Source organism: Lissotriton vulgaris, chromosome 1_1, assembly GCF_964263255.1.
Source record: "Lissotriton vulgaris chromosome 1_1, aLisVul1.2, whole genome shotgun sequence".
Taxonomy (NCBI): domain Eukaryota; kingdom Metazoa; phylum Chordata; class Amphibia; order Caudata; family Salamandridae; genus Lissotriton; species Lissotriton vulgaris.
Genome location: NC_141685.1, coordinates 828,745,441 through 828,758,722, shown reverse-complemented (window position 1 = coordinate 828,758,722; position 13,282 = coordinate 828,745,441). Strand labels below are relative to the sequence as shown.

General features: G+C 44.7%; 1 protein-coding gene across 2 annotated transcripts in view; it reads right to left on the bottom strand.

Moving 5' to 3' along the window:
• Nucleotides 1-13,282, bottom strand: part of NUF2 (NUF2 component of NDC80 kinetochore complex) — a 450,677-nt gene that overhangs the window by 196,379 nt on the left and 241,016 nt on the right. For both annotated transcript variants that reach the window (XM_086957278.1, XM_086957269.1), the window contains exon 8: nucleotides 3,624-3,720. In XM_086957278.1, coding sequence (XP_086813404.1) covers nucleotides 3,624-3,720 — 97 coding nt within the window. The remainder of the gene's footprint in view (nucleotides 1-3,623; nucleotides 3,721-13,282) is intronic.

Genomic DNA, 13,282 nt, shown 5'->3' with positions numbered 1-13,282 from the left:
CTTGGACTCTCACTCTGACTCTCAATCTCTCTCTCGCTGACTGTAACTGACTGACTCTCACACTCTCTGACTGACTCTTACACTCTCTCTTTACTGTCTCACTCTCACTCTTACTGACTAACTGTCTCACTCTCTCTCTTACTGACTGTCTCACTCCCTCTCTTACTGACTAACTCTCACCAACTCTCTCACTGTCGGACTCTCTCTCTCACTGACTGACACTCTCTCATTGACTGACTCTCCCACTCTCTCTCCCTGACTGACTGACTGACTCTCTCACTGACTTTTATACAGGTACTATTTGCCAACCTTCATCCTCCTGTTACTTAACAAACAAACCTTAACAAGCAACCATTGGGACAGGCAGATAGAAGTTGCCAGCATTAAAAGGACAAATAAAAACTCAAGACATTATTTATTGTTAATACTTTTTTATTATGGTCGTTCAGTTGTACATAATGCGTTCGTGGTCATATATAAGGTAATAAAAATGCTTCCGACACTTCTCTATTATAACTTTTCAGCATGCTGCAGACTTCTGTACAGCACAGCGTAAAGACATAGGCAAAGTCAATATCTCTGGCCAAACACTTATAAGGTCCCAAAGGCAAGACCTACTGGCTATGCCAATGCTTATTTACAAATGGGCATGATTACTGAGCTATTCAATTACACAGGGGGGCTTACTTTAACTATTGAAATAAACCCGTTGGCGAACATAGGGGTCCACAGATCTGACCTAGCAGAGAAAATAAGTAGTGGGGCCCCATATGGGCCTGGGACCTTCCCCTTCTTACTTTCAATGAATTCCCTACAGACCTCAGTAAACTCAATACCTGGGGGCATTTTATGAATTCAATAGAGTCCTAGGTGGTATAGATGTTAGGGAAATAATCTACCCACTGATATAGAGTGACCTGATGGGTCAGTGAAGTAGGGGGCATTATCCACTTGCCAATTAGCGGTACTATCTTTGTGCACACTAGCTAAACGCATGGCATTCATGCATCCTGCTTTATCTGCTTTTTCCTAGCTGCGAAAGCTAATTTGTAAAGTGTATGGGGTATTCCCAATTATCTCCACATCCAGGGGTTCAATGAGTAGGGCAGTGTTAAGGGCATGTGGGCTTTGGTGCATACCCTATCAAACTACCCATAAGGCTTATGTGGAGAAGGTTTTGTATAGCATATTATAAACTGCCTTATATTTCCAGAAATTTCAATAAATGCAGACCCAACAGCATCGGTATCAAGGCAGGTAGCTACCTCTACATGAACGACTATTTTAAAGAACAAACTATAAATGATTTAATAAAACCAATCCATCCTCACAACTGTCACCTGCTGAGGCAGCAGTGGAGATACACTTAGTGAGCCGGACCTCTCCATTAGGAGACTTGGGTTGTACTCAAGAAAACCTTGCAAAAGATGGGGCATTTTACTGTACAATTTTCACACAAAGTCAAGATGCAGCGATTCAGAAAGAACACTTAGTTAGCAGAGGTTCATCATATGGCAACATTTTTTACCACCGCTAATCTAGCAATAGTCAGAATTACATCAAGAAAGGATGGAGCACTGATATGCCACTGACAGATAGGGTGTCTTTTTAAGGATCTTCAAAATGTAGCAAGGACGTGCCACAATTATGCCGGTGATGTTCAGAAAGTTGCCAGCAAGGTCCAAGAAAAACAAAAAACTGGTCATGATAATAACGTGCATTGCCAGCATATCACCAGGAATGGTAAACAATTTCTCAATGGCTAGAAACAGTACTGGAGACATACCCAGCATGCTTACAAGAATGCTCAGACATAGGTCAGCGATGGGTTGACATCATGTCAGAGATAGCTAGCGTGTCGCAAAGCTTGCTTAGAAATATTTCACCAATGAGTCATCATATTTGGGTTAGCAGGTAAATCTCCAAAATGAACCATGGGTCAGAGTTACATAGTATGTCCCTGGAATGGAAACTATTTTTCACTGATGATTCAGAAGAAAGGTTTCAATATTGTCTAGAAATTAGGCATGGGTGTTTTATCAGGGCATGGTTAGCTAGCATGTAGCCAATACAACTCCACAATGCCATGGATGGGTCAAAGGGGCCATGATTAGCCAGCATGCCCCTCCCACTTCCAGTACAGCTAAAAACATCTGTGGTGGTCATGTATAGGAAGCATGTCCCTGAGGATGCCACATTGCCAGGCTCCATAAGGCACGGATGAGCTCCCTCCCCTGAACACATACATGACCACTTACAAAAACTCTCTCCAAACACGGTACTCCATTTTGGAGGCTGGTTTAATTTAAAAAGAAGAAATTAAAGAATCCATCTGTCCTTGAGAAGGATGAAAACAGTGTCAAATTGATAATGAAGATCGAGATGCCACACAAAGGGCACATTTTTCAAGGGAGTTCTTACATTATTAATTTTCACGAGAAAAATGTTGTTACAGAGGTTAGGTGGTAGCTGATTGCTGGGAAACCAAGAAACCACAACACAGTGGACCTGCGTAAACAGCAACTGGATTGAGCTCTATAGTTTTTGTGTGGCCCTGTGTGCAAGTTTCATTGGTGCTTTAAAAAATTCCAATTAGTTTTTAGTCCCCCAAGCCTACAAGATTTCTTCAATTTAGGAGTGCTCTTTACTGAGCCAGTTTTAATGCCAATGTAAACCGAAGAGCTCAATTGCGTGGGTTGCTTGATAGACTGTGGGACACTTCGTCATCCATCATGAACCTTACAAGCAAGTTACTTTGTGAGTAATTTCTTGCATGCATCTCCATATGCACACCAAGCTCTTGTAATATAGGTGCTGGCAGCTGCTGGTTCTGAAATGTGGAGCAAGGGCCTTTGAAAAGGCCTATGGCAATGGACAGGGTTGATGTACGAGAGGGGGATGCTTGGAAATATCTAAATGCACAGCATGCAAAGCAAAGGAGGATCAAGAGAGAAGGAATGGAGAGCATGGGCAGTGGACTGTGGGAAGAGACACACACAATGATGTTCTAAGAGGGATATCTTTGAACGTGCAAATGATTATAGCCCCTTAGCGCTCAGTATTTGTAAAGTGAGCTTGATTAGAGCTTGGAAGCAGGTCAACAAGCAGTATAACTCACCGGCTCTGTGGTCTAAGACGGTATAAAGTTGCAGGAGCTATGAAGAAGTAGGACAAATGCAAGGAGCAACCACATCCTCTTCAAAATATTACTACAGCCAAAGATTATGCATCATTTGAGAAAGTCACCAAAAGAACCACGTAGCCACATATGGCTCAATAAATAAAACAATGGATTGTAACCGTATTCCACACATCTCAATTTTGAAACCAACTATTAAGTCCATTCACTAGAAATGCAAGTCTGTAATGTTATAAGGCACATTTATAGTAACAAATTTGCCAATCTGGGTGCTGTAGATCAAATAGCAACCGTGAAGCTTGTGCAATGGCAGTAAAGAGTTTGGGCAGAAGGGGGGGGGGGGGGGGATTAAAAGAAAAATCACAAAAAACTGACATTATTATGAATGCAATATTTGACAAAAAAATCATGACCAATGTGGAAAAGCTGAAACTTCTACCAAACCCACAATTAGATGTGCCCAATTATTTCCAAAGATACTTACATCTTCTGCACGGTACTTTTGATGTAAGGTTTGCTTTAGTTCATTCATTTCAGAATTCAGCATGTTAAACTCGGCTTGTTGCTCTGGCGGCACTGTGCTGCAATTACAAAAAAACATGCTTACATCATGTCGTATGCAATTCAGTCAGGTTATTCTACACACTTTAGTCAATTTTTACAACCAAGGTCGGGCAACGGTTTAACTCAATCCTACCTACTCCTGTAACACTGCTTGGAGTGGCATTCCTGAATGTCCATTTCAATTTGACAATGTCACTCTCTATTAACGTTATATTTAATTCTATGCTTAAAGAGGGGTTACAGGTTAAAGTAGTATGCAGGACAAGAATAAAAATCAAAAGACCCCACTCTGCATCTTTTTTTACGCAAAAGACCAAATTCCGGTTCACTGTATGGAAAAATAATCAGAACTTTGTGTCAAACATTTCATGCTCCTTATTCCCCCTTGACCCATTCATTAAATATGGATCTGGACTTGAATTCCTACCTGTCCCAAGATCCCCATTGGCTTCTTGTGTTCAAAATGACACCAGTAGCAAGACAATGAGTACAGGAGTAGCTAGTAACAAGCAACATTGTAATATAACCTCACACTTCACTAAACAAACATGACTACGAATGCAATGTTAGATTTCTCATCTGAAGGAAATCCCTGGTACAGGTATCCTGCAGTGAATCAAATTCAATGTATTACAAGAAATGAATGCATCTCTGGATTTGTGTATAGTTCTAATAAATGAAAGAGGACTTATGTGCATGTAGTTCAAGTAGACAAGTAGAGGCAAGACTTTCACTTCTAGTCCTCCAGATGGATAAGTTACTTACCTGTAATCCTAGTTCTCTTCCAGGGGTAGCCTCATCAAAGTCATAAACACTGAATATTCCAGCCCATGTTCGGGGACCCCGGAAATAATATAAAATTATATATGGAAATCACATATATCTAGCTCCACATATGTGTATGAACATATATCATTTTTTCTCACACCAATGCAGCCCCAAACTGAGGCTAAACAATGTAATTACCCATACATATACTGTATTTGCAAGGATATAAAAAACACATTAGGTCAAATAGTACTTGAACTCTGTGTTTTAATGAGCAAAACACTCATAAATCCTGAAAATTGCCAATAAATAGACATTGTTAGCCCACATGCTGCATTGTAAAGCAATAGCATAGAAAATGAAAGCATTTTCAACAAAAACTGTCACCGTGCCTTTAAGGCAGCCATGACCCCTAGCTTCCAATCATGCCTCAGGGGTGACAGTTAGGTCAGTTGTTCTTTGCATAACCCTGAAAATCAGGGCTCAACAATAAACTGTAAACCTTTTGACAACGTCTCATTTACCTGGAGAGCCGGGTGGGTTACTTATGACTTTGATGCGGATACCCCTGGAAGAGAACCAGGATTACAGGTAAGTAACTTATCCTTCTCTTCCAGGGGATCCTCATCAATAGCCATAAGCACTGAATAGAATAGCAAGCCCAGGTAAACGAGAAACACATGACCCAACCAAAGAGTATAACAGCCGAAAATCAGCCGTTAAACAGATTCCGCAAGGAGGCCTGGCCTACTTGTGTATCTGCTCTAATGTCTGAATCTAGACAGTAGTGTCTGGTAAATGTATGCACGGACCTCCAGGTCGCCGCCTTACAAATCTCAGACATGGGCACATTATGAAGAAAAGCTGTAGTAGCTGCATTTCCTCTGGTGGAATGTGCTTTAGACGAAAACCCCAGGGTCTTCTGCGCCAATTGGCAAGCAAGTTTGGTACATGAAACTATCCACCTGGAGATGGAACGTTTCGAAGCAGCATAACCAGATCTGATTGACCCATAGTTGACAAACAGTTGATCAGATTTTCTTATAGATTTGGACCGATCTAGATAGAATTTTAAAACCCTTTTCAGGTCCAAAGAATGCAAGGCCCTCTCAGCTGGAGTCGAGGGATTGGGAAAAAAGGTGGGTAGAAAGATGGTCTGGTTCACATGGAAATCTGACACCACCTTTGGTAGAAAAGAGGGATGAGTCCTCAACAATACTCTATTCAGATGGAACACTGTATAAGGCTCTTTGGAACAGAGAGCTTGAATTTCGCTCACCCTGCGAGCCGACGTGATTGCTACCAAAAAAACAGCATTCCAAGAAATATATGTTGCAAGGTTGCTTTATGAATGGGTTCGAAAGGAGGACCCATCAATTTTGATAGCACCAGGTTCAACTCGCAGGGAGGCGACGGAGGGCATAACAGAGGATAGAACTTCTTCAGGCCCTGCAGAAAATCTTTCACAGCCTGTAACTGGAAAACAGAAGGTTGGGAAGGTGAAGGCCTGTAAGCTGTTAAGCTGCTAAGTGGACCTTAATGGAATTCAATTTCAACCCTGCTTTAGCCAGATATAATGGGTAAGGGAGAATTACCTCTTCCTGACCCTTAATAGGATGACAATTGTTCTGCATACACCACATGTAGAAACGCTTCCACTTGCATGCATATGAATGCCTTGTGTAAGGTCGTCTCGCCTCTTTCAAAATGGACATGCAGTCCTGCGGCAGTCCTAGGTGGCTGTATTGTATGACCTCAGGAGCAATGCTGCCAAGTTCAGTGACGGAAGGTTGGGATGATGAATCCTCACGTTCATCTTGGATAGCAGGTCCGGCCTGCGCGGCAGCCTCTTGTGAGGACACTCTGACAGATGTAGAAGGTCCGTGTACCACCACTGTCTCGGCCAATCAGGGGCAATGAGAATCATCTTTGTGTACGAGTGAGTCAGCTTACTCACCACCTTCGGATCAGCGGAAGGGGTGGAAAGGCGTACACAAATTCCCCAGACCAGTCTATCAAAAGGGCATTCCCTTGCGATCCTGGTCGGTAGAATCTTGAGGTGAAGTCTCGGCATTTGGTGTTTTCGTCGTCCGCGAAGAGATCTATTGTGGGACGACCCCATGACTGGAAGATGTTTTAGACTACCTCGTCATTGAGAACCCAGTCCTCTTTGTCTTTGAAATGCCGCTTTAGAGCATCCGCTCTCACGTTCTGTTCTCCTGGGAGATGGACTGCTGTGACTGACAGATTTCGAGCCAGGAGCCATTGCCACAGATTTTGTGCTTCCAGGGAGAGGGTGCATGAGCGCGTTCCTCCCGGTTTGTTCAGGTAGTACATGGTGGTGGTGTTGTCTGTTTGTACTAACACTGATGATGTTTGAATCGAGGGCAGGCAAGCTTTGAGGGCTAGATGGACTGCCCTCAGCTCCAACATGTTGATATAGTAAGATCGCTCTTTGGGAGACCACAGTCCTTGCGTCTGGAGATGACTCATGTGTGCCCCCCAGCCTTTGAGAGAGGCATCCGTTATCAGGGTCTGGGCAGGAGGAGGTTGATGGAATGGAATGCCAACTTGCATATTTCGCCTTTTCATCCACCAAGGTATGGATGCTCGCACCGTGCTTGACAAAGTTATTTTGACATCCCAGCGAGCTGACTGCTGGTCCCACTTGTCCTCCAGATCCTGCTGAAAAGGACGCATCCGTAGTCTGGCATTGGGGACCAGAAAAATGCAGGATGCCATCGACCCTAGCAGGGAGGCAATCCGTCGCACGGTCAGATCTCTGCTTCGGAGAACTAGCTGGCAATTTTGAGTGATGGAAGACTGTCTCTCCTCCGAATGAAACACTTTTCCTGCCTCGGAGTCTAGCAGAGCTCCTAGGAAATGTATTTGCTGCATCGGCTGTGAAGTTGACTTGTTGAAATTCACATGTAGACCCAACCGATGGCATAGATCGATGCAGCTTAGAAAATGGTTCCTTACCCTGTGTGGGGAAGGACCTTTCAACAGCCAATCGTCCAGATATGAGTACACGAAGACACCCCTGCCACGTAGAACGGCTGCTACCACTGCGATGCACTTCGTGAACACTCGGGGAGCTGACTTCAACCCGAATGGGAGGACTTTGAACTGGCAATGAGAGGTCCCCACCCGGAAACAGAGATCTTTTCTGTGACTGTGAGCTATTGGTACATGAAATCATGCATCTTGTAGATCCAGCGAACACATCCAATCCCCCTGCCTGAGATGTGGATATATTTGCTGAAGCGCCAACATGGAAAACATTTCTTTTCTGATGTAAAGGTTGAGTCCGCAAGTCCAGAATGGGTCTGTACTCTGCTTTCTGGCCTTTTTTCTTGACCATAAAATATCTTGAATAGACTCCTTTCCCTCTCTGAGATCTTGGTACCCTCTCGATAGCTGATTTTGTGAGAAGGGTGGCTACCTCTTTTTGTGGGAGTTTTAGCTGATGACTCGATGCTGGCAGTGGAGAGATAGAGGGAGATTGATGTTGGAACCGAAGAAAGTAACCATTCTGAAGCATAGCTAAACCCAGCGATCTTTTGTAATGGCTTGCCACTCTTCCATATGATGCGTGATGCTTCTCCCCCACTGGAGTGGTCAACGGCGCTGGAGGAAGAAAAGACTCATTGCTTGGATTGCACCTTGTTGGAGTTATTGCCTAGTCGCTGGTTACCTCCACCTCTTGAGGAACGCCTTCCTCTATACTGGGATTTTTGCTGCCCCTGTTGGTCTTGACCCTTCTGCCACTGAGGGGTTTGAACCCTCTGTCGGGAGGATCGCTTGTTGTAGGGGCGGAACCTTTTTCTGAATTCTTTTTTCTTTTCAAGCCCGACAGCTTGTAGCGTGTCCAATTCCGCCTTCATACACTGCATTTCCTCATCGGTGTGTGAACCGAATAAAGATGTTCCAGAGAAAGGCAGGTTCATGATCCGTGTCTGGGCTTCTGGCTTTAGGGCGGTAAGGAGCAACCACGAAGACCTGCTTGCGCATACCCCGTAAGCATATCCATGCGCCGACAGGGTAGCTCCATCCGCTGCAGCACTAATAATTTGGTTGGGGACTTGGCTGCCCTCCGTAAGGATCTCTTCAAAATCCCTGCGATCTTCCTGAGGGAGTTTTTCGACGAAGCGCTGCAAGGAATCCCACAGGGACCTATCATAGCGGCCCAATAGCGCCTCTGCATTGGAAACGTTCAGCAAGGAGGCCGAGGTGCCACACACTCTTCGTCTCCAGGAGTCTTGCGTCTTGCTCTCCTTGTCTGGAGGGACGGTGGAGGAAGATGCCACGGCATGGGTATTCCTTCCCTCTGCGATTACTGAGTCCGGGGGAGGGTCGGCTCGGAGGAATAGTGGATCCTCCTCTAGCGACCAATATTTTTTAAGAATCCTCGCCGGTACAAACTTTATGGTTGCAGGCGTGAGGAACACGTCCATCACTGGTTTTATTATCCCTGCAACCAAGGGAAGCAGAGGTTTGGCCGCTGTCTTATGATGCAGCGTTTCAAAAATCAAAGATGACTTGGTCTGGCGCGCTGTCATTGGAATTCCCAGCTTTAGCGCCCCTCTGCCCAAGATATCCTGGAAAGTGAAGATGTCGTCCACTGGAGAGATTCTCGACGGTGGGCTGTTGGTTAATGTGGGAGAATAGTCTCTATGGGAGAAGGTAGATGATGAAGTGGTAGGAGATCTGCGCTCCCTTCTCCTGCTCCTTGACCTGGACCTCCACCTGCTTGAGCGCACTGGAGAGCGTGTTCTCTCTCTGGGTCTCGAAGGAGGTCGATCCCGATCAGCCTGCTGTGTTAAACGAGAGGCTGTGTCTTTGTCGGGGGCCCAGTGGTGTAATGGTCTGTACCACCTAGGAGACAGTCTGACGGAAGGCGACTTTTACCTTTCTCTTCTCTCAGGGGAACGTGCTTGGGGAGATGGATGCGCCTTTTCATGCCGCGACCCAGCTGAATTCTCTGATGCACTCTCAGACTAACAGATCACCACATCCGAGGTCTTGGATGCTGAGTCCCGGTGAGAGACATGAGAGCCTGAGTGAGATGACTACAGGCTCACCGGAGAAGAGACCTCTCCTGAAGGACATCTAGAGCGAGGTCTGGAGCGATTCTGTGATGCCTGGTGTCTTGGCTGAGACTGCCCTGAAGAAAATCCCTTCTTCTTTGAAGGTGGGCTCGAGCGTATAGGAGAACAACCCCATGACCTGGAACGCCTGTCCGGTGCTACTGCCTCTTCTCTGCATCGACGTTGGCCGGGAGTTCGCAAACTCTACGTCGACCTTACAGGAGTCTTCTGTGTCGACGTTGGTCCCAACACCGGTCTCGACACGGGAGGTGTCGGCTGGTGTCTCAACGCCGGGGACTGATGACCCATCCTTGGCGGAGACCTGTGGCTCGACGTCGAACGCCGCTGTGACGCCGACGGAGCAACCTGCTTCGACGTCGAACTCCTGTGATGCGGCATCGACGACGAGTGTCTTGACGTCTAACGCCGATGATGAGGCGTCGACAAAGCGTGCCTCGACGGCGAACGCTTTTGCCTCGATGTCAAACGCTGGTGCGCCGAAGGAGCGCTGGGCATCGACGTCGATCACTGGTGCGGCGACGGAGCGCTGGGCCTCGACGTCGATCGCCGCGGCGACGACAGAGTGATCTGCCTCGACGTCGTATGCCTACCCGGCGACAACAGAGGTCTGCCTCTAGACGTTGAACGCTGCCTGGTTGACGTCAACGGAGGTACCTGAGTCTTCGCCGTTGCAGTCTTCGCAGTCGAAGAATGCGCCTTTGAAGATGTTTTCGCCATCGCAGGAAGCTTCAACGCCGATCCCGATACCGACGGAGAACAGGTCGGGACTTCTCTCGACGTCGATCGCGTTCTCCTCTTCTACTGCCTTTTAGGAGACCTACCTCTTTCAGAGAGGCCATAAATTCTTATTCTCTCTCTGTCCTTGAGGGTTCTCCTTGATAAGTTCTTACAATGCTGACAGTTGTCTGCATTATGAGTCTCAGGGAGACAAAGGATACAGACAGGATGTGTGTCAGTCCTGGCCTTCTTTTTGCCACAAGAGGGGCAAGGATCGAAAAGTGAAGGCATTTTGACAAAAATAAACCTTTTCTGAAGAACAAAAAAGGCAGTACTAGCACTCTAAAGTCAAAAGACGTCGAGTGAAAGTGAAAAAGTTGTAGAATTTCAATACATTTTTGACAGAAAGTCAAAAAAAGGTAGGAGCTGTAAAACCAGGTCCTGACTGAAGGAGCCGGAAAGAACAACTAACCTAACTGTCACCCCTGAGGCATGATGGGAAGCTAGGGGTCATGGCTGCCTTAAAGGCATTGTGCCAGTTTTTGTTCAAAATGCTTCCATTTTCTATGCTATAGCTTTACAATGCAGCCTGTGGGCTAACAATGTCTATTTATTAGCAATTTTCAGGATTTATGAGTGTTTTGCTCATTAAAACACAGAGTTCAAGTACTATTTGACCTAATGTGTTTTTTATATCCTTGCAAATACAGTATATGTATGGGTAATTACATTGTTTAGCCTCAGTTTGGGGCGGCATTGGTGTGAGAAAAAATTATATATGTTCATACACATATGTGGAGCTAGATATATGTGATTTCAATATATAATTTTATAATATTTCCGGGGTCTCCGCACATGGGCAGAAATATTCAGTGCTTATGACTATTGATGAGGATCCCCTGGAAGAGAAATAGGACGTTTTGATTAACTTTGGAAAAGTTTAACAATTCTACTAAGCCGTCCATGACTATTTTACAAAATCCAAAATGGAGCAATTATAGCGGTGTGGTACAGTATTCTATTACTTACGAGAGATGAGTAGACTTCAAAACAATATGAAAGTAAGCATGTTGCATACGCCTGATACCTCTGCACAGGGCAAAATGTGTTTAAGAAAAAGCGCATAGATGTCTCAATCAACCAGCATCAATCCATAATTGTTCAGATAGCCTTTAAATGAAGTACTCACCCAATGCTGTGCTACAAAGAACCACACATTCTACTTCACTTTAATTATCACCCAGGGGTGTGCTATTGAGACTCATCAGCATGTATTGCTCAGTTAGTTTTTCAGCCAATGGGAGGACAGCAGGAGGTTGATTAAGGAGTGGGTGGAACTGTGCCATGTTCGCAGAGGCATTTGAGGAAGGCGCAGGTGCGCCGCAGGAGGTGGCGGGAATCACTGTATCCCATCATGTGGCCTGCCTGTTGTCTTCACGATGGGCTAGAATGTTAGTGTTACCCCACGGAATCCTGAGGACATTCTTTCCAAAATAGGGCCTTCCATCTGGACATTGCACACCTTGCCCTTGACATCAGGACTATTACAGTCTTTTCTTTCCCCCAAACACAGCCCATCCCGTTATGGTGAACTCTGGGACCTGTAGTATGTATCTTCGAACTACAGTGGGCGTGTTGTCAGGTGATCGTGGGGTGGAGCTCCCCAGCCGATAGCAGCACAGCAGGAGGTTGATTAAGGTGTGGGTGGAACTGTGCATGTGGGTAGACCTGCACACCTTATTAAACAATGTTCGTTACAGTGTTTTGAAAAAACTAAAGTTATTTTATGCTATGTTAGCGTGCTATCTCACTGAGGGGTACAGCCCTAACCCCTTTGCAATAATTACCAATTTCAAGGCCTAGGAACCCCCAGGTCTGTGAGGTGCACAGCCTAGGACCCTGTGGTTTCAATTACTTCTCACAGTTCTTTTTAAAAAAATGTTATGACAAAGTCAAAATAAATTCACACAAAGAAATTATAAACCTTATATTGATAAATACAAGCAATTTGAATGATACAGGTTTCTGTAATCAGAATTGAGAAACAAACATGTGCAACTTTCTGTTTCGTATAAATGTGCTTTAACAAACACTAAATGACACTTGAAATCAATAGTTCAAAAAAATTCCCAATGCATTTCGGGTTATTTAAACCCTTCTTCAGGGGTGTTTTCCAAGTGCAAGTAAGATGATAAAATTCTGTTCCTTCTGGGTGGAACTACAACATAAATGGAGAACAAAGAAAGATGTCACCAGGTAATTTGATGTAAAGAGGTGGTCAAAAAAAGTTTTTAATGTTCACACCTAAAGAAGACTACCTTTCCTCATTAGCAAAATCTGATGGGCAGAATTATAACCAAACTAAGCAGTTTACTAACTAGTAGTTTACTCAGGCTAGGGTATTTTTGCTTTGAGCAAATTCGTAGTTTAAAATATATGTTACAAAAAAGTGCCAGGAGGACTTCAAAGGGAGAGTACATTTTGTCAGTTCGGGTGAAAACCATGGCAGAGGCTTTATCGAGCGCCAGAATTGTGGAGTCCCCGAAATGCCAAATCTTTTTGAAAGAAAAAAGCTCTTTCTAAAAAATCCATCTAAATGACTCCACTTAGAATGGAGTTAGAGTTTAAAAATGTAAAGCATATGCCTCATATTAAAGTTACTTGGTGGGCGAAGATTTATGAAAATAAAGAGAAAAGTGGTTATTAGAAACCAATGGTTGTCCTCAATTGTAATGCCCCTTATGTATTAGTACATATATGGATAAATATGATGTGAGCAAATGACCATAGCTACCAGCGGGACGATTGTAATTATTACTTGAGGTGGGTACTTACAACACCACCCCTCCCCCCACCCCACCCCCCCCATACACACACACTCAACTAATAAACCGATTTCCAACTTTGATTTTTATTGGTGGTGTCCAGGACTTGTGTGAAAATACAGAAATTCCTTGAAATCCTGATATTAAATTCAACCTTG